This window comes from Ciconia boyciana, chromosome 2 (genome assembly GCF_034638445.1).
Source record: "Ciconia boyciana chromosome 2, ASM3463844v1, whole genome shotgun sequence".
NCBI lineage: Eukaryota > Metazoa > Chordata > Aves > Ciconiiformes > Ciconiidae > Ciconia > Ciconia boyciana.
Window position 1 is genome coordinate 110,368,304 of NC_132935.1, and position 26,168 is coordinate 110,394,471.

Genomic DNA, 26,168 nt, shown 5'->3' on the forward strand with positions numbered 1-26,168 from the left:
CACTCACCGGCCGCCCCGGGGAAGAGCAGCGCGGCCACCACCAGACACAGCAGGGCCCAGGGCCGCCGAGTGTCCGCTACCGCCATGGTCCGGTCCCGAAACCGTAGAGCCAGGACGCGCGCGCGCGCCCGCATTCCGCCTCGCGACCCCCCTCCCCTCCCCGCCCCTCCCCCCTCCCGCCCGAGACAGAAACAGAGAGACGCTCGCGCTGCCTGCACCTCCCCGGCTCGCTCCTGCCGCTAATGTAACTGACACAGCGGCGCCGCCTGATTGGCCGCTCTCTCCCGCCCCGCTCCGCCCCGCTCCGCCCCCGCCCCCCGGCAGCTGCGGAGAGCCCCAACAACAACAGGCGTCTGGAGGGCGCAACCGGCGCGGCCGAGGGGCGGGGCTGGGCTGTGATTGGCGGCTGGCTGGCGTCGCCTCGTCGCGGGGCTGGGGAGGGCGGGGGCCCAGCGGCGGGAGCGCTGCCGGCCTCGGCGGCGCGGCTCGGTGAGGTACGCCTTAGGGCTAGGGCGGGAGGCGCTGTCCCTGCGCACGCAGCCGCGGGCGCTGGCGGCAGGCGCCGTGGTTTCTCTCCGGATCCGGGGTGAGCCGGCGCCCAACGCGTCCGGGCGGTGGGGGGGGCACCCAGGCGTGCGGCTGAGGCGCTGCGGCGGCTCTCGCCAGCAGCGGGGAGGACCGTCCCGGCCGGCACTTCTCGACTCGCTGGCTGGGAGGTGCGGGGCCGCAGTGGCAGCGACGCCACTGGAGGGAGATGCGGGAGGAGTTAGGCAGCCCTCAGGTTGTCTCGGGAGAGGAGGAAAAGCCACAGTCGCCGAGGAGTTACTCCTCTTTGGAGACTGTGCGGATGGGAGACGGAGTAGGAGAAGCGTGCAGAGCCCTTTGACTGCTCACTGCGATGCTTCTCTCTCACGTGGGTTGTCGGATGGGTTGTAGATGTAACACACAAACACTGACAGCTTATTCACTGCTAGCATACCAGCTGGCATACTTACGAGACAGCTCAGCGTTCGTGCTGCTAGTCCTACAGCCTGCTTCGCAGTTCGGGAGCAAAGGATTTGTCTTCCCGCAGCATGAAGAGCAATAGGGTAGAGCCTACGAGTTTTAGTATGGTGCGAGACAAGAACAGTGCTACTCCTCTCCACGTGCTGCTCCCGTCTTATTTCACAGTCCACGCATTCGCTGTGCATAACTGGAGGAGTTAGTTCGGAATCGGAAGTGAACTTGCACAGTCCAAATAGCTGCCTGAGGTTCTACTTAATCTTACAAGCTGTGGCAACTAGGATCCACCCTGTGAAGAAAATTACCATGACAGAGATCGTTACTTTTATCCACAGCTTTATTAGCTTTTGCATGGGTGGCAGGGAAGGAAGAAGGGCTCTCTTCTTCCTTATTGGGATGAGGTAACTAGTCTCCCAGCAGTTACCTGCTTGCTCTGGGAATCCACACTCCCCCCCACGCCCCCAAGTCCTGGCTCCATTACCTGGCTGTTGTGTCCAGATCCTGAATCAGTTCAGAGTCCCTCAAGTTCAGCGTATGCTTTTATACTACTTTTGTTGCTCGTTCTGCTTGCTGTATGACCCTCCAATCACAGGGCAAGTCACGTAGGTCACAGGCGCTTTTCCACTTGTTACCTGCAGTCAGTCTTGCAAGCTTCATGTACTATCTCTGCCAGATGGTGATTTACCAGTTCATAGTGTTCAGGGCAGCAACCTCCATGCTCCTCAGTGCCACATTCACTTCCATGTAACACTGATCTCCTGTCTCCTTTTTACTTGCAGTTGTTCAGCCAACACAGCCTTTATAAAAAGTCTTGTTTCTCCTACAGTACAGTTCACCTGGATAAGAATCTTGATAATATAACAGTTCAAAGTGAGGTAAATTTTTATTAATTCATTCTCTTTCCCTTTCTCTCTGAGCAACGATCAGCATCATATGTAAACAGATCCTAGTTACATTTTCTCTTGCAAACTAATATTTTAATGACAGATGTTCTTTGTGGCAGATGTTGGACCAAATCTCTGGATTTGATATAGATGCATGCTGTAATGAACTACTGAAGTTGACAACACCAGGCAAACATGTTCTTAGTTATCCATATGTAGGAATACTTAAAGGGCTAATCCTTAAGTAATATACTAGCATCAAAAAGAAATATTGAAGCACTGTTAAAATTGCTGAAATCCCAAGGCATCTTTTAAACTCATATAGAGCACTGAAACTATAAGTTAAGAAAATTATATGCTTGGGAAAAAATCCACTATTCATTTCCCCATCACAGATCTTCTGGATTTAGGGATGGGCCACAGACAATATCTCTGAAGGAAGGCAGGAAATAGGAAGCAGAGCGTGGTGAAGGATTTCTTTCAGGGCTCCCAATTCAGTCCTGCGGGGACCATTCTGAATTAGCATCCTGAGCGATGTTTGGCTGCCAGCCATAGAAAAATAAAATAAGTCAGTAACTTGCAGGTAGCAGCTCACCAACTAACATGGTTTCACATCACTTTCAAGTAGTGAATAGTGCCACCACAAATTAAATATTTTTGCCATACCTCCCCCTTCTTTCATAACATGCACGAGATAATGACCACTATTGAAAAAATACCTACTATTATGTCATCCCCTGTCCTGATCCCTGGGTACCTATCTGTAATCTTGTGTACCACATTAGATTCAAAAGCCAAAGTAAACTTGGGGCAGAAGCAGCAACTGCAAAACTGCTGAAATGGATTCTGTATGTCCAGAATCACCCCTTTTCTTGCCATGCTTCTATTCCATGTTTGCAGTTTCTTAGGACTGCAGCTTCTGGTCTTGATCAAGGTGGGGTCTAAGAACTTCTGATTATGATACAGACTCTTGATACTAAAAGGGCTCTGGTAGACAATTAGATCTTGTTCTTGTTGGAAAGTCACTGACCGTGAAGTTCAGTGCCTGCACCTTCCCCCATTATCTCCCCCTTGTTACTGTAAGATTCATCCCTGTGTTTTTCCATCATCTTTCTCCCACTATTACTTCTGCAGTCAGTTCTCCTCTTCGAATATTTTGGTGTTCCTGTTCCTTCTTTTGAGCTTCATAACTGCTTGTAGTGCAGGCAGGGGGTTTGCTGGTCTGGGTAGGACTCTATCTTTAGGGAGGGTTATGTGAGAGGTACTTAGATTTACTTGTTGAGTTGCACAGTAGTTCGTTACATATTTTGTTTGATAATTAATAAAAATCTGTCTTTTTTGCTATACAGGATGGAGCAGTTAGATGAAAAATACAAAATACAAATGATAGCCTGAGAAGATTAAATCATCGCTTTCTCCCCGTGCCTGCAAACAAGTGAATGCCAATCCAAAGAAAATGAGGAGATCTTATTTATGACTGTACCTAGTTAAATTCATCCTTAAATATGCTAGTGAGGCACATGAGGCTAAGTCAGACCATGACACAGTCAGCAAACAGTTTCCAAGATATGCCTTTCTGTAAAATGACATTTTATTTAGGAAGAAAATAACTCTTCTGCTATTTCAGATTTTTCAAAATGACAATAATTGCTTGGCCTTTTTCTGCCAAAATAACATGAAAAAACAATTTAACTGTACAAATTTGCCAAGTTCAATAGAAAGCAAGTCCTCACCATTGTATGTTTATGACCTTTTAACTGGATGTATGAAACATTGTTCCTCAACGTTTCATGTGAGGCAATCCTCCAAACCACTTCTTACCTACTTTGTTTTCACTGTGCTTACTTAGAATGGAAATAATGTAGTCAGTGGAAATATATTTAGAAGAATAGGCAAGAAAAACATTTTGCGTAGCTTCATTTATGTCATAAATTAATGAATTTCCACCATACCAATTATAGAAAGATGCAACGAATGTCATCATTTTTTAATGCAAGATAGAACACAAAGCAAGATAACAGAAAATCCAAATTATCTGGTTTTATGAGATCTATTTAGATCATCAAAATGGTTGAACCTATTTTAAAAATCCTTGCCTTTTAGATTGAGTAAAGCAGGTTATTATACAGGGAATATCTGCAATTTAAACACAGGTTAATTTCTTGCTTCTGTACTAGAATATGACATTTATACACATATGCAGCACCCACAGGGAGAGAGGATGAACTAATTAATCTTTACTTAGCGCTGGTTTTATTTCTTGCAATAATTATTGTCAGCTTTTGAATTTTTTTAATGCTCTCTTTCTGGAAGATGGAAAGCAAAATATTTGCAACAGCATGAAAGGTTCAAACAGAACTGTCATGAAAAAAACCCACATACTAAGAAACTACATAGAGCATTAAAATATCAGCAGTATTGAAAAGGGACAAGTGGTGAGACAGAAAATTATACAAAATGAATTGTTCTATAGATTAGTCTTTGACTAAGATCAAGGATATGAATGTTCTTGTGTTATAAGCTGATTTACTTAAGAAAACGGGCACTAATATAAATTTTTTAGCTTTTAAAGTAAAAATGTATGGAAGTGTGGTAGGAAATATTATTATTGGTGACCACTAAAAGCTTTATTGGTCTTTCAGTGTAAGAGGTACTGTATCAGGGTAATGAAGAATTCTAATGAATCTTTCTCTCAGCAAGAAAATGTGCACAGTTAGTGCTAGAGCAAGAGGAAATAAAGGTGTCGCAAAACTTCATTTGCAGTTTTTACAGTTTTTTCTCCATGGTAGTTAGCTAAATTTTAGATGGTTTTTTTAAGAACTATTCAGTGCATCATGATATTTACAAATTACATTCACCAAGGAACTCAGCAAGAGGAAAAATACTGAATGTGTAACATTTACCAACAGAATAAGCTATTTTCAAAAAAACTCCACCCAAAACAACAAACACCCTCCCCCTACTCCCCCAAGTCCTCGATTTTCCCAAGCAGTTTTACTCAAACTAGGACAGAAAGGATCAATGTGCTTATTAGTGTGCAATTTCTATAAGCTTGTAAATCAGAAAGTTTAGCAAAGATCTGTGATCTTGCTAAATCAGAGACAAGCAAAAGAAGTCACTGCTTTATAAAATACTCATAATTACTAATTTTATAACCTTTATAAACATTGCCTGATTTGCTTCAGGTGCTTCCAAAACTAAATAGTGAGATCTTAGTTATTCAAAACCCAGTTAATCATCTCCATTAACAGAAGGCCAGTTAAAGCTTAAGACATATGAAACCCTTTTTGCTTTTAATTCACTGTCTGTGAAACACACCAGATCCATATCTCGGAGTTATGAATTGAGCAGCCCAGCAATACACCACATCAGTATGCAGCTGCTTGATCCCTCCAGCTAACGCTCTCCTTATTATACAGCTAATAGGTTTGTGGATACATTATAGTGTTGTAAATTCTTACTCTGCAGTTAAGCAGATGTCAATGATGACAGTTTTGCGCTGCTGCTGTTAAACCCCTCAAACTTAGTGTTTCATTCCAGCTTGTAGAGTCCATCAGCTGCCAAGCTTGGTTCCTACACATGATAGCCAACTTCATTTGAAATCGGGTATGAATGTATTCAAAGAGAGCAGTGTGGATTGTCTCATTAAAGAGAGCTCTAATTTATGCTGAAAGCAGGGAGGATGTATATAGTCCAAGACATGTTGCTAAACACAGAAATGACTAAGACGACTGTTTGGCTTAGGGAGGGGTTGCCAGAAGCAAAGAGGCTGACATCAACGAGGTCTGGAAATGACTTTAGACTGTATGTCATCATCTATTTGAAGGCCCTGTATTGCTATAGCAACCCTGAAATTGCATAAGTATCTCACCTATGACTACAGTGAAGGATAGATGCATTGAAGTAGCTTGCCTCTAAATAAGAAAGGATACTTTTCTTTCTATGGAAGTACAGCTTTTGCCTGCTTGAAAGCTACTCCTCATACCAAGTTGATGGTGCAAGTAATAATTGATATCATTTTGCTTTTCAAGAAAGGTCAGTTTCCTCCTACACTGAAACCAGTTTTGAGATTGGACTCAGTTTAGACTTGAGTGGGGAAGGAGCAGTGTGTGTAACTCACCCAAAGTTAATGTCTCTAGCAATGCACAGATGAAGAGGTTTTCCCATTGTAGACCTCTGTGTACCCATTAGCAGGTAGGCATCCTGCGGGCTTGACAAACTTTAATTCTTCTTCTGTGGAATTAGGGCTCATTACAGACAAGAAATTTCTTAGCGCAGGAAGCGGGTATTGTGGTGATAAGCTGCTAAGACCCCAGAGCATTAGATTTGGGGATCTATATTCCAGCTTGGATTAAATATCAGTCATCCTTAAAAAAGAAATCAGTTTTTTAATAAAACTTTCACTCTGTCACTAAAATTGCCTGTCACAGGAATTGCCTGTTTTGCTGCAGCTTTTCTAGACTTGGCTGCATATTCCCCATCCACTCTCATTCTTCAGTGCTTGTGATTGTATGTTACCTGAAGTGATAACATCAAACTTTCTATCACAGTTGAGGTTCTGCCTGGTTGTTTCAAAATCCTGTTTCTGTAGTCTCTCTTAGCAGTGTTTTCTGTAAGTTTTCACTTGTTCATTTGCAAACAATAGCTAGAGTTCACTCTAAAGGTGCTGTACTTTGAGCAGTCCAAGTTTATCCAAAATTATATGGAGATTTTCTGTAGTGTGTTCTAAAAAGGTGTTTTTTCCTTTGAATCAGGTAATGGAGTTTGTACCTACTCAGGAATAAAAATTTAAAAAGAGAAAAATAGACTAAAGATCTGTTTGAATAAGATGACAAATTATCAGTGAAAAGAGAGAGGGTGGAAATCAGTTGTAGAACTTTGTTCTTTACCAGTTCTTGAGCAGTTAAGTTTGTAACTCTTCTCCAAGAATATATAATTTTGAGATCGTTTAAGTCCTTGGGTATTTCTCCATTTCCAAGTAACATTATTAACAGGGAAGACTTTTGTCACTGGACCTATACAAAAATAATAATTCATGCTGTTTTCACTTCTGAGTTAGTATGGGAATTCTCCTGAACAACATTTGCTGGTTGCAAATAATAAGAACTTACTTCATTCTGTTTCTCTACAGAGATAATTTTCCATTAGCCATATCCTTTAAGTGTAATGCCAAAGGTTGACTTTTATCCAAGAAGTCTTATTAGACAGCATGCTAGATTGCTGAAGAAACTGTCTCCCCTGAAAATTTAAGAATGTAGCAAGAATGCTGGTACTAAAATACAGCTAGCCAAAAGCATAAGGCTTGAAGAACACAGTAAGGATGTAAAAGTAGTGAGAGACTATGGAGATGGTGGAGGCTCTCAAATGTCAAATTCTTTTAGGAAAGGCTAGGCATGTACAAAACTGTTTTGTATATTGAAAAATTATTTCATCTGCACTATAAACCACTTGGAAGGATGTATTTTTAAATCGTGGCCTTAGTAAACAAACTTTTGAAGCAGGATTATTATTTTTTTTTTGAGACAGTAACAACTACAATATCCTTACACAAGAAACCGAATGTTCTTATTACTGAGTCTGGAATGTTTTGTTGGTAGAGAGTAACTGTTCCTTTTCTTGCTTTCTGTTCTATCTTCAGGCATTTTTCGAGGTTGGGTCTTTGTTTTCTAAGTGGGGTTGTTGACCACTGATTATTGAGGTCCTAATAACTGTATACAAAACCAGACTTAGCAAATATTTAGTTCCTGTGTCTTTGGATATGGAAATACTCTTGTCTACGTATGTATCTGGTGCAAAAGACTAATGATTACATTATAATGTGCATTCTTGTGAATGTCTGGTGATACATCGTTATTACCTGATGTGAGCCCTATCCTTCTATAAAATGTGTTAATTGTTTTTTATCTTTGATGGTTAACAAATTATTGAACCATTTTGTCTTTCCTCCTGATGTAACTTCAGTTCTGACTGGAACATTGTCTCAAATATTTGCAACAGTACATTTGCAACATTTGCAACTATATTTGCAATAGTACTGCTTTCAAAAGCTTAACTATGCTGCTTCCAAACAATATGAAATATTAACTTGATGGTTTGGAAGAGTGACAGTTGCTAAGATAAAGTGAGAAAAAATGAGAAGTTGCCATCAGGACTGACCTTCTATTGATACACAGTTTAAGTTTTTTTAACCAGACTTAAGATTCTGACTTTCAAAATCTAAAAAAATAAACCATTCCTATCATTTTCATATCTATTTTCCCTGCCAGTGACAACCTCGATTGGCAGGTTCCTCAGGTAACGCTCTCCCCAAGTGTCCATGAGAGCAGATGGGTCTTACAGCACTTAAATAAATAAATAAGCTCAAGTCAGGGAGAAAAAAGCCTTTTTGATGAGAGGTCCTCACAGATGACTGCTGGTATCCATTTCCTGTCAATGAATAAATTTTTTTGCTAGTATTTAATCTAGTGGGAATATTGTCTAAAAACTTTTCAGAATTTGCTAGTACATAAAGATAACAGTTGACTCACACCTCTGATTTTGTCTACTAATAAAGCTTCAAATTCCTCCTGAAGTCATGAGTCATTTCTGTTTTCATTTTAAAAATTCAGCACTGCAACAGCACAGCACAGTCATAGACCCAGCAAGCGTCATACAGGTTTCCTGGCACTCAGTTATTTGCTTGCCTACGTCTTGTAAAATATTTCCAATATATTTGACAGAGAAAAGGCTTTTTCATGTATCTTCTAGATTAGGAGCCAAGAGATGTGGGATTCTAGTCTTATCCTCCATTGCTTGTTCCTGCTGATATTTGTGAGCAGTTCGCAGATCCCCTTTGGTGATCGACAAAATAGTGAAGTTGCTTTGTGCCATGTTGAGCTAGGCTGTGAGCAGAGCCCTGAGCACTGATGTCTGGTTGCTGGCTATCCAACTAGCAAAGCCAAATCGATATACTCAGCAGTCCTTGCTGTAACCAGGTCTTTTTGCTACTAGAATAGATGCCAGAATCTGGACGCCAAGTGTTCGCCAACTTCACAAATAGCTCTACATTCCTCCAGCAAAGTTAACTGTGTGCTGCTTTCTGGGGGGCAGCATACAAATCACCAGCCTCTTTCAGCCCAATTACCTCCATTCATTTCTGAATAGGTTAGGTTCAAATTTAAGTGATTGTGCAAGAAGGAAGATGTAAAAAAAAAAAAAAAATTCCCATGCTAATACATCATACAGTTTCTTTGCACACTTGTGAGGAACCCAAATCTGCTGAATTGGACCTCAGTATAGGGCTGGTGTCTTACCTTACTAATGCTGAAAGGAAAGGCACATGATGTGAGCAGAAAATACCAAAGAGTTTCAAAAATGGTATGTCCCGAAGCAGAAAATACCTCTGTCACATTAATGTTAATGGGCAAATGTGTCTCACCATTTCAGTGGTGATTGGTGCTGCGGATTGCCAACCTTTAGCATGTCCATCCAATAATGTAGATCTATTGATTTGCGGCTCTTCACTGAATGCCCTTTAGTTTGACAATATCTTTTTGGTAAGATGATACCTGTATCTGAAGATAACAGCCCTAGTAGATTTGTACTGCTAACTCCCCATCCCTTTTTGGTACTCAGAACAAAGTAGTTGTCCTTTCTGGGGACCATCTTGCTTCTGTGGCACGTTGCAACCCACTGGCAAGAGCAAATAATGGTATTGGACTTCGGAAGCTGAGAATTCCTTTCTGGTCTCTGAAACAGGACTAGTTTTTACATACTAAGAAACAGTGAATACTGCTGTACTGTAGTCATTCTTTCCTATGACAATTCATGAAGAACTGCACCTAAAAGCTAGGGTGTATCAAATCTATTAACTTATTTTTGTACTTCTGATAGTGAATGTTAACTGCTGTTAAACTATGTAGAGACCATCACAAGCCACAAAACAGGACATGCAAGAGGAAGTTGACACTAAGAAGTAAATACTTCTGTTAAAGTCTGAGAGGTTGTTTAAATGTCTCACCACTGCCGTCATCACAAGTATTTCCTGTTCCTGAAATCAGGAGGGGTCACAAGTTGAAACTGAAATTAAAGAGATACTGTCCAGTCAAACTTGACCTCTGTCTTGCATCTGGTTAAACCAAGGTTCTAGATAACCTACATATCCCAGAACTTCTGCAATAGTAGTGCTGAAAATGCTTTCATCACACCTGCCCAACCAAACTGCCTATTGTCAGTAGTGTATAAAGATGACCATTGCCAAAAAATCAGGAGAAATGTGTCACTTCCTAACTTAAAGATAGAATAAAATTAAGGAAAAAATGAGCATTTTAAATGAATGTCAGGAAAATGTCCATCATGGCACTGGGTTATTGTGCCAACAAAATATTGGAAATGATGGTAGTTATAATATATATATTTGATCTAATGAAGAGTAGAAGATGGGAAAGGAAAAGCCTTCACTGGCAAGGAGATCTTTTCGGTTTAACTAACTAGTCATGGGATTAATTTTCTCAAAGTTAATGAATGTATTACAGGACAGAAAATGAAGAGCTCAATAAATGTTCAATATTTACTAGTGCGAAAGATTAGAGTATCTCTGAGTATGATTCTGTTGCAGTTTAGTTTTATAGAGAAGGCTACTCCTTCTGTAGCTATAGTTGAAATCATTAGAAGTCTAGTCTATCATGCTCTCAGTTTTCAGAAGAACAGATTTTCCTGAGAAGCTGAATGCTTTATCTTTTTCCAGCATACAGTTTTTCTTAGCACTTTGCTAAATGTCAAAGAACTGTGTTAAGTTCTTTGAAGACTTCTTCAATCTTCTTCAATCTTTGAAGACTGGCTGTGGCTTTTTTTTAAATACAGTTTTAGTTTCTAATTCAATCAGCTCTCAGAAATGGATTGGCCTACAAACACACCAGAATTAGTTTGTTCTGTTAGCCTGGCCGAGAAGAAATGATTCTTAGCATTTGTAGGATTATCCTGGAGGTGAGATAAAAGGAGTTATGTTTAGGTGCACAAAAAATGTCATAAATTATACATAAACAAAAAACCTACAATAGAAAAAATGTTCAACACTGAACTAACGCACTCAAAAGTGCCAGAACTGGGGTTACTGATGCCCCATTTCCACTTGGATTTACAGACTTTATGTTTTTAAAATTTGTGATCATATTTATGATATCCCTGCCTTATGCCGTGCATAAAATGAGCAGAGCCCGCTTAGTGATCAGCTCTTCAAGAATTTGTTTCATTTTCACAGCTCAGTAGGTGGCCTGTACATTAGAGTGCAGTACCTCAACAGCATGAGCAAGCACTACTGTTCTCTGCAGCTGTGGCTCTGTGATTCTGCCCTCCCTTCTGCTGACACTTGCCCATATCTTATCCCGCAGGAGCCAAATCAAAGAGCTAAATCAGCAAGGAAAAGTATCTTTTACTTTGCAGGGTTTGTTTTTGATCTGTTGTGCTCTCTGTGGGGCTTCATGATAACAAGGGCGGGCACAAGGGAGAATGCAGGACGTGGAGCACAAAGGTGTTTGTATCTGGTTGAACTGACTTAGGTCAATTTTAACTCTCATGGAACTGCATGTTAATCTACTCCACTCTATTTGTAACCTACTCTAAAATGGATCAATTTCTGTGGAGCTTTTCTTCCACGAGTGAATCGGGGACAGAATCCAGTTCCTTTGGGCACTATTCTGTTGCCATAAACATGAGATCATCCTTTCTCTTTGGCCACACCATGCCTTAGTCATTGCAGCGTTTGTAACATATGAAGCTGGGGCTTTCCAGACAGCCTTTCCCTTGATTAATAATCCTAGTTCGTTCTCTGGACATTGCTTTCCTGTGAGCAAAATGAGGAAGAAGTGTTGTGAAAAGGAAACCACCTGCTTGAGTCTTGAATGTCTTCAAACTACTTGAGTCTGAAATGCAGTGTGTATTTGAACATCACTACCAACACCTGTAAAGGCATAATTGGGTCTCAGCAGGTTCCTCTCCTCTTCTGTGCTGTTCTAACTTTGTCCTGTGCTTACTTCTCTGTATGCTTCTGAGTTGGCTTAGATGGGAAAGTCACAGCTGTTACTGGGCACTACTGATAATAATGAAAGACACTGACAAGTTCTCCCAGAAGTAGTGGAATAGGTGGCTTGTTACCACATTCATCCTGTATTATACTTTGGGCTAAAACAAGTTTAGGCTTCTCTTGCGTATGAACTGGGACTAACTGTTAAGCAGGCTGTTATTTTGGAAGGCAAAAAGTTGCTGCTTTACTTCTTATCTTGACCTGCCTTTGATTAAAATTTGTTTCAGTAGTTTAGAAGTAACTTACTATTTTAGATTTAGGTAGCTCAAGTCTTATCACTGTAGTTTTTTACTGTTGGGTGCTTAAGCTCTCTGCACAATGTAGAGAGAGATGCTCACTTAAAAATTAACAGAAAGTCTTGTGAGCAGGGCACCAAGGGTTGCCTAAACTTCTTCACTTTCTCCACATAGTTAAGTTTCTATGTAGAATCAGCTTTTCTGCAAAAGTATACCTGGGAGCTGTTACCTTTTAACTCATTATCCTAGTGGGAAATACAGGTTTAATGCCCAAAGGATTTGTGCTTGCAGACCTTACTTGCAAGACTAAGGATACTTGGAGTGCTACTCTGAGTCCTTCCTATTGGAGTCATTTCAATGTCTGTGGATTCTTATTCATGGGCTACAGAAAGAGATTCTTGCTCTTTAATTGCCTAAAGTGTCAATGGAAGCATAGTTGCCTTATGGATATTTACCAGTGGCTAAGGGGAAATTAGAGGATCATGGATTTTGGACATGGATACATAAATCCTTTTCATCAGTGTGTTTGACATGTATTAGATTTAACTAGGCTGCTCTTCACAAACATCTCCTCTGAGTTCACTGTCCCTTTTATAGCTCTAACCTGTAGATTAGCTTGTTTACTGCCTTCAGAGTTGCTTTTATAGATCCTACACAGAGCTGATAATTTGCTGTTTTCTTCTAACTTCTCATTCATAGAGTTCGCCACAACTTCAGTACTTTATTATTCCTCCTCCCCAATCCTTTTGACTCATCTTACCCTTCTCCCTTCCCACCTTATGTCCTACTGAGTGTACCAGTAAAAGAGGATACAGCTGTAAGTGACTATTGTGATCCCTCCTCTAGGCTATTCATCAGTATTCCTGACCTTTTCTCCTAGTGACGAGCAATTGGGTTTTTGTAAGAAAGATACTGTGATTCAGTGACTTTGACAGAATGAGTAGCTTATTATCTGTCATTATGTGGCACTCGACTGAGAACAGGACTTTGCTAGTGTGTGCCTAAGGCTTGCAGTGTCCTCTGATATATCATCAATAGCTAGGTTGGGAGGGTTGACTCTACTTTTTTCCAGGAAAAAGATGTGGACATTAGGAGGTGACTGAGTTAGATGCAACTAACTTATCTTGCTTCTCTCCCCCAACCTTTTCTTTGTAAACACAGAGGCCTTTCTTCAGGAGATATATTCTGAGAGGCCCAGGCCACAAATCTATTTTGGTGACAATTACTTCTGTCCATCAACTAGGTACATTCCTGCCTTAACAGAAAAGTGTTGTGGCGCATGCACAGATACCAGCTTCTTGCCTTCTTAAAATGAAGGCATAGACATCTGAGCACACTGCTGCACCTTCAGTTCCTCCACCTGCAATTTGAGAAGATCTAACTTCGAAGTTAGTTTAGCTGTGCTTTGAGCAGGGAGTTGGATTAGATGACCTTCTAAGATCACTTCCAATTGAAATTATTCTACCATTCTAAGACATAGCAAACTACAGGAAAGTGGGGAGAGAGATAGTGAATACACATTCAATCTATGAATCTCAGTGAACTCTGGCTATTAATAAGTATTTTTAAACTTTTGAGTAACAGTGGATTAATGCATGGCATCAGCTTTGGCTGGATCTGAACCCTTTGCACAAATAGCAGTCTTAGTCTGCTCTTTTGAATTTCTGTAAGCTTTAGTTGGATGAAAATGGAGGTCAAGATGGGCATTCTGCAGCCTCAAGGATGAAAACATTTGTAAATCAGTGCTCAAGCTTTGTCAGTGGTGTATGTTTTAGTTACTCAGATCAGCTATGCCATAGCAAATTTTAGTGTAATCTTACAACCTGTTAGCCAATTAGCTTCTGTACAGTGGTTTTGGCTTTGTAGATCCCAGCAATGGAGGCAAACAGTCTCAGGATATGTTTGAAAGACCTTGACTTGTGAGTGCATGATGTCAAGACTGCCAGGTGTTGCTGATATGGGCTGCTTCTGAATCCTGGATGTTTGAAATCAAGAACAAAAAATGGCTGAGTTAAGTTTGTGGTTTAAGAACAGCTTTGCTATAATGATAGAGAAACTTTGCAAAGTAGTGGTGTGGGAAAAAGCTGCTGAGAGTGAGCCAGGTTCTTACTCTGTAGGCAGAACTAATGGCAATGAAAGGCACATTAATGAAAATGTGCTGTAGTGGATGCTTCTGAAGCAACCTGTTCACAGATGTACCCTAGGGACTTGTGAAGATTCAGAGCCCGCTGGGGTATACCTTCTTGGAAGGTAACATGGACTTGAAAATAATGTGATTAACAAGTTAGAAATTGCTGCTGAGTTTTGATGGAGCTGATGAACAAAAAAGGAAATATAATATGACTTTTGGGCTGGGTTTTGGTCAACATCACAATGAGAATTTAGCAAACTCACAAGTTCAAACACACCACTCGTCCTACCCTAACATGGGTCAAAGGATGCAGTCTCTCATTTCAAGGTATCAGGAAGGCTTCTGATAGGCTGGCTGAAAGGGTGGTGGGATTATTCTGGGAAGTCGCTTTTGGTGTCTCAGGCAAATCTCAGCACACCTCTAAACTCTGAAAAGAGTAATTGAGAAGATGCTGCTGACTCTAGAATTGGATGCTGTTCAGTACTCCTAACGGGTAGACTGTACACACATAAACATGATGCCTGATCCACCAGGTGCTGGAGTAAAGGACATGGGCAAATATCTTGTGTTGCCCTGTTTGCTAATGTAAGACATCATGGTACTAGTTATCAGTTGTACAGGATGACCGTATCAGGGCCCTTTATTTCTCACAGATTTGAAACTTCCCAGCTGTGTGAACAGCCACTCCATGCCCCAACCAAGGTGCACACCACTGTTGAATGAGGTGAGGATAATGGGATGGCACAATATATCTATATGCAGCATGAGAGCATTTGTGTAGGGCAATGATAGCTTTAGGAGGGTTCCCTGAATGAATGCAGTCTGGACATATGGATTATATGAATAGATGTTTGCAGGATGGTTGTATATTAAGCTTGGCAAAAAGCTATAAAGATGTATTGATGTTAGTCCCATGAGTATCAATCACACACGCGTGTCCTGCTGTCCCCCTACAGGCTTTCAGTTGGGTGAGGACTCCAGTTAGCCCTGAGACTAGGCACAATGGTTAAGCACCTGTGAGTACAATTAAACCTTTCTGTTCCAAAATAGGGTGGCTCCTTCAAACTATTCACAGCAGTAGTCATTGACACATGCTGTCCCTCCAAAACATACCCCAGGGCAGTGGCTGGATGGGTTACAGGTGGCACTGGCTAGAACTGTGCCAGGGAATAGTTGAACAATCAAATGGTCATGCTATTTGTGCTAATGCCTGTACCCTGACTCTGATAATTTTCTAGTATAGATGTAGCCTCAGAGATGTAACTAGCCTCAGTTGAGACTTAGGAGCCTGCAAAGTTAAAATACATAACTCTGTAGCAAAGCTAAGCACCAACAAAATGTTTTTTGGAGGTTAACACCAACCCATCCTCTAACTCAGTGGAGAGATAGTGTTTTTCCAGTAGCAAGCCATTACTGTGGCTAGGAGCTTGGAGAATATGTCTGGAACCAAAGAAGGCCAAACAAAACAACTGTGAGGTGGTATTGGTACTGACCACTGGAGAAACACAACTATTAGGCAGTCCCCTGCTGCTGTTCATATGAACATACTTGAAGTGCAGCATAAAAACATACCTTTCCTGCAGAGGCATTGTCATCATCATCCTGGCTTGAATTTGAATTTGCAGGTGATCTTAGGTACTTACAAGGTCAGGCAGCGCTGTCACCTCCTTTTCCACTGAAGCATCACTAGTACCCCTGAGATCAGCTGAGGAAAGCAGGTTATAATGTTACCCCTGATCAACACCAGGGTGTGATGCTGAATTGGCTTCACATGTAGAAATTCCCACAGCCTGTGCTGTCTGTAATTCTGTGCGCTGAGCTTGAAAGAGCTACAGTATAGTACTTTGCAGGAGCATGCAGGGAGGGTAGCTGCTTTGTAAGGGAAGGAGGAGTTATGGTTTCTTCTTGGTTCCAAAGGGATCTCTCTGGACTCCCTACCATTGTACCACTGTATCCAGTGCTCCCAGCAAAGCACACACAACTGGAAGTTGGCCTTCTGCGCTTATCTGGGTGCTGTGGAAAACAGAGTGCAGAAGATCCACGTGAAAGGTGGAACTTTTATGTGCAGCATGCTGCACCAGAGCTGGCAGCTCTGAACCGTGTCCAGCTTTTCTGCAGAGGAGCAATGCAAGCTTTAAGTAAAAGACAAATGGTGGGGGAAAGACAAGTGAAGGAGGAGGTCAGTCACGAGGTGGAGGAAAGGGCAAATGAAAAAAGCCCCGTTCCATTTCTCTCTCCTGGCCATACAGGATGGGTTCTGTATGGGTTCTGCCCATGCAAGATATGTTCTGACTTCTCATTCTCTCTCCCCTCAGGCAAAGCCTAATACTGCTAGAGCTGAGCCATCGACTCTGGGTGCACCTCCAGATTAGGTTGTGTATACATGGCCATTACTTAGGAGTAGAACAGGTTTTTTTGGATTATGGATACAGTGGAAGAGAATTTGGTAAGTAAAAAGTAACAGTGGAACAGGTGGTAACAGTGGAAGTTGCACCGAGGTGCAAAATAGGCCTTTTAAGATGCAAAAAGTAGCCCTCTGACAGGTTAAAAAAGGGACGCTAGGTTCTGGTTAAAATAGCAAAGTACTTTAAATACTATGCTTAAGTAGGTGCTCATCTAGAAATATTTCTATCTCTGGCCAGTTATTGTTGAAGCATTAAGAACAGACAGCAGGGAGGAACTGTTAGAGCATAGTCTCTAACTACATACCAGACCAACAAATAACAGCCAAACCCTGATGAGATGTTTTTTAAGTTGATGCATACCATTAACTCCAATACTTGAACACCAAAGTGAAATTGCAATTCTAGCATCTAATTCCTTTAAAATCTAGAAGATAGGTTCTCTTCTCCAGGCAGAAGACTGGAGTGAAAACAAGGATTGCAAGTGTCACTTCAGAAGGGATGCCTAAACCTCAATGCAAAAGAAGAGTAACTGTGGAGTCTGTGAAGCAGGACATACTGCAACTCATTCTTTCTTCTTTCACCTGAATGCACAGCTCAGAAGCAAGGCTGGACAGTCTTTGACTACACCAAGACTAGTTTTGTTAATTGTCAGTCCTTTGAGATGTATATGCTGCACTGCAGAAACTCAGACGTTTGGCTTGCTTGTAACAGCAAAGAGAGGAGAAACCACTCATCTCACCGTAGTTCATCCAGGCAGAGCAGAACACTACTGATCAATGATAACATGTCACGTTTTGCGACTGACCAGAGAAAAGATCCCTGAACTGAAAAGGGCAAAAGACCTGCTGATTATGTACTGCTAACAAAATCAATGGGCCAGAACAGGATTGTGGGGTGTCTGCAATCTGCTGCTTATATTCACAATTCAGTACAAATATGACCCTGTGCAGGAATATTTGCTATCATGAAAAATAGCACTGTAGGAAAGTGAGTTAAGGGAAGCCACGTTTTTGTTGGGCTCAGATTTGTAAATTGATTGTCAGAAATTACTCCATCCTAATATAACATTTACCTGTGTATAAGAGGTCAAAGAAGCTGATGAGGCAGTTAAAAGACTATCTATCTCAGCCACGGGGTATGAGGTGGCAAGGGTGAAAAAAGTTATTTGGAGATGAGTGGGCCTGCATTTGTAACTGCATGTGTGCACACTCCTGCCCTTTCTCCCAATATGACTTCTCCCTGTTTTCCTAATCAGATTAAAAATTATATTCTCCCACACCAACTTTTAAACAATTTGGAAGGACATGCTACAAATTCAGAAGAAAAAAAAATCCCAACCCTTGCTATTTCACGTCAAAAGATCATTTTAAAAGTCATTGCATGATACCACAAGGTACTTTGGATGTGGTCAGTCAATTCAGACAGATGTTGTATTATTGACTGTTGAACTGCTTTCAAAATACTAAAGAGTTAACAATTTGTAAGTACACATTTACCCTGCTGGCAGGAATTATACTGTGTCTGCATAAAGCGGTGATGATAACAGGTGGGTTTTTTTTTATTTTGTCAGGGGATCTGCTGCAGTATTAGCACTTTTTAAAAAGAATTGTCCTTGAGGAGATAAAACATACCATGAAAAAATGTTTTCATTTGTTACTGAGGAGTCTTAATTCCTTTTGATTATTAAAGAACAAGTAAATTAGAACAAAAATGTCTTGACTTAAAGCATATGTCTTGACAGTGACACAGTTGACATCTCCTGTTGCTTTCTTTGGACTGAAGATAGCTGTCAAATTTAATACAAGCCAGTAAAGCGTTGTAGTAAAAAGTGATGTTTCTGCTGAAAACTGTTGTCCAGTGCTAACAAAGTCCAATCTGTAGTGGTATATTTAAAGTCAATTTTTAATTCATATGCCAATTTACCTTCATAAAAAAAATTCTTTTCACTTAGAAAGAATCTGTAGTGGGCATTCAACTATGTATTCCTACATTTTGCACCATCCCCAAAGTATCCATGATAAATGAATCTCTCCAGTAACAATTCAATATCCTGTTTTCAAATGGTTATTAATTTTTCCTAGACTGTTTTTTCCTGGTTGTTTTTTTCTTCTTTTTTTTTCTTCCTTTTTTTTTTTACTTGTTTTCTTTCAGGTTAAGCATCAGCTTAATTAAGATTAAATTGTAATTGTTTTTAATGGAGAACTGATTCTTTTGCAGAAGTGCAAACCCCACTGTGGATTCTTCTTGATTTAAAGGAAGCTTCTGTTGTTTACTTTGTCATTGTTACTTTGTTATTGTTTTTGTTATTGTTTTGTTATTGTTTTGTTATTGTTGTTATTGTTATTGTTTACTTTGTTATTGTTAACTTCTGAAATGGATCTGCTGTATTTTATTCATCAGCCAGCCCTGGAGTTCCGATGGTTTATAAGATTTTCATCTCCTCTGTATTTACAGTGTATAAACTTCTTCCTTTTAAAGTGCATCAAAGCTTCAAAATAAACGGATGTTTTCAACCAAAGCCTTCCTTTTGAAGATGGAAGAATCTTATTTGACTGATAATCTGATTTCATTCATTCAAGACTGCTACATTGGTTTCTCATCCAGTTACTCTTTTCAACCTTGCTCCGGTGCTCGTTTTGGTGATTCATTTGCTTTATACACAGTTCCTTACCTGAATTAGCAAATGTTCTTCTTCAAGTGCACCTGACCTTTGTGTTGGAATCATGCTGAAAAGAGTATTCTGCTTTGATAGGGAAAGCTAACTTGTTTTTAAGTAGTGGGCTAATTTTTTCTCTGTCATATCCTCAATGAATATTACTGTTTCTCTTCAGTTATACTAGGGCATATAAAGAGCTTCACTGCCTCTGGTTAAAATGACAAAAAGTGCTTTTCCCAAGGGAAACCTAATCTTTCTAACAGATCTCTCATGCCATTCTCTGGTAAGCTAGCTCCTTTGCTGGCGTGTGAGCACAGCATGTGAAGTCAGCACCACAGCAGCCCAGATGATGCATGGTTCATGCTCTGTATTAAGTTGAAGGGTGTGCAATAAATCTGTAGCCTGCAGATTAATGTTAGAGGTGGGAAGCAACCATTGAGAGTTCTCTGGCATCTCATTGATGGTGCCTAACCATTTCACTTCCCTGCTAAGCTCTAGAAGCTATTCAGGATACAGAGAGAGGTTAGCCCCGTGAAAGGATCAGCACAAACAGAATACTGGATGCATTTTTGCTGGGCCTGACCTAAACGCTAGTTCAGTATCTCCTAAAAACTGCATGTTGTTTTTAGTCTTCTCTCCTCCCCCTTCACACAGCTCTTCTGTGTGATCCCATCTCCCCCCCCTCCCTCCCTTTTTGTCACTGCAATTCTAGGCAAAGAAATAGCCAGCTCCCTGACTGCTGGTTCTAGCTCAGGAGTGGAAGAGGAAGAACTGACGGTGATGACTGGGTGATGACTGGCTGCAAGCATAAACCCTGCTGGCCATGACTTGGCAGAGCTGAGTGTCTGCCAACAAAGGATTAAAGGTAGATGGTTCCTGCTGGAAGCATGTAAAAGCACTTTATTTTCCCCCTTGAACCTTCTGTGACTCAGAGTGAAACCCTTCTGTACATATACAACTCTTCCAACTGTGTAAACTGAAGGAATTTGGCATTTCACAAGAGCGTTCAGCATTTTAGGGAAATGGACTATAAATGAGTGCAGTGAATTGTTATGTTAAGTACATTTTAAATGTAATGTAAACTGGTTTTGCCTCATTACCATGTTGTAATAACGGAGTCATGACTTTTCCAAGCAATAAAGAAGATATGATTCAGCTGATCCTGGAATATAAGCTTTTATAGTAAATTGGAAAAATAAAGCTGGATTTCACAATATTATGTTATATAATTATATCAGTTTAGTACAGTGTGATTTGCTTTTGTCTTTTGAAGGTAGCTATCTAGTAATTTAATACTCTATTTGTCACCAAATGAACATGTCTTTCTAACAGAGACTCTAGATTAAATCTTAAAAAATGATAATGTGGAGTTTGACCTCTATAGTTACTGCCTGATAAAATATACATAAATATGTTGTTTAAAGTATGCAGTAGACAAAATGTATAGGCAAAAGACTTCAGATGTTATGGTGATACTGTTTGTGAAGAATATTAGCATTTACTGATCATTCCTATCATTGCTGCTGTTATTTTATATTAACAATTCTTTAATTATGTGAATGCCAGAAAGGTAAATTCACAAAAAAGGAAAATCACTTTACATATAACTTAGTGGGATAACAATGTCTAGAACCTATTTTAAAGAAACTGTAACAGACATCTTTCTTTCAGCAGTCTGCCACAACAGGAAATGACTTCCTCTAATACGCAATGAAATAAATAAAGGTCAGATTTGTTTGTCTGCATTTACTTTGCACAGTTCTACCAGTAAAACAGGATGTTTCCTATTAACATTGCTCCAGATTTCCTGGTAACAATAGCACCAAAATAAGGACCAGATTTTGTCTAGGTGAAATTCACTCCTCCTGCATAAAGCCCTATGCCTAGAATCTGCAAAGAAAAAAGCTGAAGATGTGGAAGCTGCTAAATTTATGTGTAAGCACCAGGCTGGAATCCATACAAGCTTACAGGAGTTAGGTACTCAGCTTCCACTGAAACTCAAAGGAGGTGAGCACCTTTGTTCTTAAAGCTTTTTGACAATTCTAGCCCTGTAAGATGTAACAGCCTCCCATTATTTGCTCAGGGATAGTATGTATATATACATATATATGAATAGTGCCTTGGGTATTCAAAATCTATGCAAGTGAAAAGAAGAGCATAGAGCATGCAGCTTCTCAGCTGTGAAGAAGCAGCAGCCTTGCTGAGCCATACTGCTTATGAGACAGGCTACTGGATCTTCCTCATAGAACACACTTGACTCGTGCCCTTAAGTGATCTTCAGCTCAGCCAGAAAGACAAGGGGCTGTTGAGTTAATTGTTGGTAAACTTTGAACCATGTTGGGGTTCAAGTGGAAGGAAGGGCTTTAAGTCAGCTGCATGTGCACTGATGTTCCACCTAACTGGAATGCGGTTTGTGTTGAGGTATGTTTTCTTTGGCTATTTTTTCCTGAAATGTGCAATTACAAAAAATAAAATATTTACATCATTACAAATGAAATTTCAGTGTCAGCTGTCATAAAATGGAATATTTCTATGTGCAACAGGTGAATTATTTTCCTTGGGGATCAGATACAAAACTGTTTTCAATACAGAGAACAATAAACTGATTACTACAGCTATAAACTTTCTGATCAAGAAGTTTCCCCATCTTCAGCGGTGATGCTTGTCCCATAGCTCCCATATCAGCTGTGTGCCAGGCTTCACAGTAGTTGCTAACCAGTCGGATCCCATTTGCGGTTGAACCGTGCCATATTACTTTTTGAGGCCTGAAAGGTAATGTTAAGCAGTTATTTCCTGAAAAAGTATCTTTTTTGCTTTATTCAACTGCACATCTGTATGTGTTGTGACCTGTATTTCTGCTTTCCTTCTGCTTGAAGCAAACAGTGGGTAGGGAAAGATGAAGATAGAAAGGAGAGGAAGAAAATGAGAACACAACCTGATACCCCATTCATAGGCTATCAGAAATGGAAAAGAAAGATGACACAAGGAAAGGGAGAAATTTTTATATCATTTCTAGTAGGCCAAGATATTGCTACTTGTATTATCTGGTAAAAATAAATGTCATGTAAAACTTATAAATGGTAATGTAAACTCACCAAGATGGATCAGTCATGACGTTCCTCCCATCAAAGGAGTATATTGGAACATGAATGTTGAATTGTCCACCGTTTCCATTAAATATAGATTCCCAGTTATTGAAAAGTATGTCTCCCTATTAAAATTTCAAAGCCAATTTTACAAACAAAACAAATCCCAAATCCACATCATACCTGACTTTTATACACTTACCTATACATCTAAAATCTTATCTGTATTTAAGAACACTTATGATTCGAGCTTTCACATCAGTTCCTGCATGATGCTCCTGAACAAACTTGTCTCATCTATCATCTCTATGCTAATAGCTCTCTGATCCACACCTTGGCCTCACAGTTGCATCTCTGTTCTATTGTCACTCCAAATATTCAGCTTGATCATCTCCATTTCCACTGTACTTTTCCTCCTAACTGTCTAAGGAGTTGTTTGAAAAATTGCTTATAACTACTGTAGCTGTAGAGAAAATATAGAGATAATTTGTATTGGAACTTCTGTTGAGGTCACAATTTTGTGAAAAGTGTTGCAAATGTTCAAGGCAAAAGCTTTGCATCAGGCTACCTCTCAAACTGCTTTTGAGTTTTTCCAGTCTAAGTTGAAACAATATTGTCTTTACAAATTTATCTCCAAGGCTTTGTATTTGCATGCACTTCAGAGCAGCATCCGTTCAGCATGTTCCAAGCATCATGTGTTATTCCTGTAGGTTTCTTTGGCTGTTTGTTCTGGGAGCCAGCCAATACTACAGAGACATGGTTTGTTTTCCTCAGTTTTAGAGTCTGTCAGGTTATGTGAGACCACAAAATGACTCATGCTCTAGACTCTCCTCTCACTTTCATTGGGGTAAATCCAGCATCACTCCTAAGCACAGAATTTGCCTTTATCTTTAGGAATGAGAAAAATAGACATTTTAGCCTACTATACTCTGTGATCATACTAGAAGGTAGAACATAATAGCTATCTTTCTTCGAGAAATGAGGATGCACGTTCTCTGCTGATAGAAAGAAATCCAGAAAGCCGAACGTCATACTGTTGCTTTGTCAGCAGTCTGCTTGAAGTAGGCTATTCTCATAGCTTTATTTCTACCATTAGCCTTAGGATATTGAAAAAAGCAACCCATAAACATGCAAAGGAAATGTGAGACAGTCTGTAACTTTCTACTTTATCACTACTTTTTTGTTTCCTGAACCTGAGTCTGAAACATGAAGCAAAGCTGCTTCTTTATAAAATGCAGAAAACTTTCTGCTTTTGCCATTTTCCAAGATTTTGGGACACCTACAGCGTATCCTAATATAATAAGTACTAAGCACTCATTTTTACCTTAAGATTGACTATTGGTAAATGGTATCGGTCTGTTTTTCTGACAACTGTGGCCAAATCTTGCAAATGTGATGAGAGGAAGGCTCTATAGGTAGATGTCAAACCTGCTAGTTGGGACTGTTGAAAACACTGAAAATCTGCTCGCATGTCACCAGAAAATGGCAAGTTTAAAGCCACAAGATGCAGCTGGAGAAAAAAAAGAAGAAAAGCCACTGGTTTTTTTTAAGTTTATAACACTAGGAAGACATATATTGGAAACAAACTAGAGCCCCCCTTCTCCTGCCAGCACAAGAAAGCACAGTACCTTCCATACCAGGTATGAAAGTTACTTGGTGCCATAACATTACATTTCTTAAAGCTATGAGACCCATGGCAGAAATACCTATTTATCTTTGAACATTAAGGAAACCATGAAGATTATATACTCCTAAAAAATAAAATTATTTTAAAAGCAGCTAATATTTTTAAGCAGAAGTCTTTGAGTTATCACACAAACAAAATCCCAAATCCTACAAGCATGGAAATAAGTAGTAAGAAGTGAGCATATACCATTTAAAAATTCACTGTTGTCAAATACAAGAAGTAGCATGCTTAAGTCAAACAGTACAGATGCAAGAACTAATCCACATTTTTGGGGTTTTGGGTTTTTTTTTAGATATGACTTGGCTACCTTGCTTTCTTTGACTAAATATTTTAAAGTATTTTAAATGAAGGCTTAGATTCTAAAGTGTCTATCTAAAACAAGAAGCGCCATGAAGATAGAAAATATTCTAATGAATATTTAAATGATTTAATTGTAACACTATTGTTAACTTAAAAATTACTGTGTGTTGTAGGTACAATCACTAAGTGAATAGGTATTCCTAACTCAGAATCAGGATTTTTTTTTCTTTGAGATGGGAAAGGGGCTAGAATGATGAAAATAGATCTGGAGGAAAAAATTTAAAATTGTCTCTGAGATGTCTAAACCAGTTAAAGAAGTGTATTTGTAAATTTCTAAAGTAGAATATGTGAATTTGAAGAGGAAATATCACAAATCTCCCTCAAGATGCAAACTGTCATGTTTCAAACCACAGCTATGCAGTTGCAATACAGATCTTGTACTTACTGCTGGTTTTCCATTGTTCATATTTGATATTGGACTCAGCGCTGGAAGAGACTGAAATCCCTGTTATTTTAACACATACAAACAGGTATGTTAAACATGTTACTCGGATCTGAATTTTAGACACTCAATAATTTTCTAAATAAAGCAAACATTGAACACTGGAGAATCTGAAACTGTTCTACCTCTCAAAAATAAACCCAAACTGTGTAGCCAGAATACTTTATCTACATATCATCAATTTGGTGTGTCACATGTGTTTGAAAGCTGTCCTTGGCCAGAGTTGCTTTGCTAGACTGGAGTGTATCCATTCCACAGTGCTCTGCCAGAGCTGGTGTCAGCGCTGGATCGCACCTGGAGTCCTGCATGGAAGCAGCCTGCTCTTGGCAGGAGCAGAAGACCAGTTCAGGAAAATTAAAACTGAAAGTGTAAGGAGGATGTGGAAACAGAAAAGGTAGCGGGTGGGAATATTTCTCAAGGCCTCGGTCATTCCCTTTCCTAAACAATTGGCATGTAGAGACCAGAAGGTTGATGATCTTCAGAATTGTTTCAGGAACAGCAAAGTTTTCTTCTCTAGTTATGGGTATGAGTAACAAGCCACTGACTGTACCAGTTGGGAAACTCATGTGGTGTCAGCTGGAGGATGCAGACAATTTCTTATAACATGAGGTCTAGACGTTTTCCCAGCGTGCTAAGTGCACTTCTCTCTGACCTGCTCTAATTTTTTTTTATTTCTTTCTGGCCATCTTCCTTCTTGCTGTTCCTTCCTAGCACTCTCTTGCCCTTTCATTATCTCGGCAGTCAGATCAATTAACCTGTCATCAATGAGACTGTTCTCTATACCCTTCACCACTTCTTGGTTTTCATCCTCCTGTGATTTTTTGGGACAAGACAGTATGTTCCCCTGCAGGTTGGTACAATAACTTGTAGAATGGGGTCAGGTACAAACTAACAATTGAGGCTTTAGAATAGACCCTCAGCACACCATGGGATAAGCTACATGCAGGTGATGATTATGTACCCTGAATACAGGACTATAATCTTTTAAAGAAAACCTGCTGTTCAGAAACACTTTTCTGAGTTTCCTTGAAAGGGACCAGGGCTTGATATGACTGACTTCAGTGTTACGAAACAGAATATTGTGGGATTTTTTTTTGTAGGCAGCCTGCTTTGTTCTGATTTTTGTAGCTGGTGCTTTGTCTGTGTAGTGCTTGGAGTCTCAGAAGACAATGGAAACAGATGACTAGCCAGTACGAACCAATTTGCAAGCTTATGTAGT

General features: G+C 40.0%; 2 protein-coding genes and 2 long non-coding RNA genes across 14 annotated transcripts in view; 2 read left to right on the plus strand and 2 right to left on the minus strand.

Annotated features, from left to right (window-relative positions):
• Positions 1-166, minus strand: part of TGFBR1 (transforming growth factor beta receptor 1) — a 34,613-nt gene extending 34,447 nt beyond the window's left edge. For all 3 annotated transcript variants that reach the window (XR_012041103.1, XR_012041104.1, XM_072853505.1), the window contains exon 1: positions 8-166. Coding sequence is in view for 1 of the 3 variants with exons in the window: in XM_072853505.1 (XP_072709606.1) it covers positions 8-134 (127 nt within the window). In the remaining 2 variants the exon portion in view is untranslated. The remainder of the gene's footprint in view (positions 1-7) is intronic.
• A 291-nt stretch (positions 167-457) lies between these two features.
• LOC140648089 (uncharacterized) lies at positions 458-8,366 on the plus strand. The gene is made up of 3 exons (XR_012041105.1): positions 458-586; positions 1,782-1,877; positions 3,236-8,366. It is a non-coding gene; the product is annotated as an uncharacterized lncRNA (long non-coding RNA).
• Positions 8,367-14,991: 6,625 nt separating this feature from the next.
• Positions 14,992-19,354, plus strand: LOC140648090 (uncharacterized). 2 transcript variants are annotated; one of them, XR_012041107.1, is made up of 4 exons: positions 14,992-15,037; positions 15,270-15,329; positions 16,629-16,759; positions 17,168-19,354. It is a non-coding gene; the product is annotated as an uncharacterized lncRNA (long non-coding RNA). The 2 variants fall into 2 exon arrangements; XR_012041106.1 differs by having other exon boundaries at positions 16,629-19,354.
• A 908-nt stretch (positions 19,355-20,262) lies between these two features.
• Positions 20,263-26,168, minus strand: part of COL15A1 (collagen type XV alpha 1 chain) — a 158,950-nt gene continuing 153,044 nt past the window's right edge. For 7 of the 8 annotated variants that reach the window (XM_072853514.1, XM_072853512.1, XM_072853509.1 and 4 more), the window contains 4 exons: positions 24,893-24,952; positions 23,785-23,970; positions 22,470-22,585; positions 20,263-22,139 (listed from right to left, as the gene is read on the minus strand). In XM_072853514.1, coding sequence (XP_072709615.1) covers positions 21,923-22,139; positions 22,470-22,585; positions 23,785-23,970; positions 24,893-24,952 — 579 coding nt within the window. In that variant the 3' untranslated portion in view covers positions 20,263-21,922. The remainder of the gene's footprint in view (positions 22,140-22,469; positions 22,586-23,784; positions 23,971-24,892; positions 24,953-26,168) is intronic. The other variant, XM_072853508.1, reaches the window with a different exon arrangement.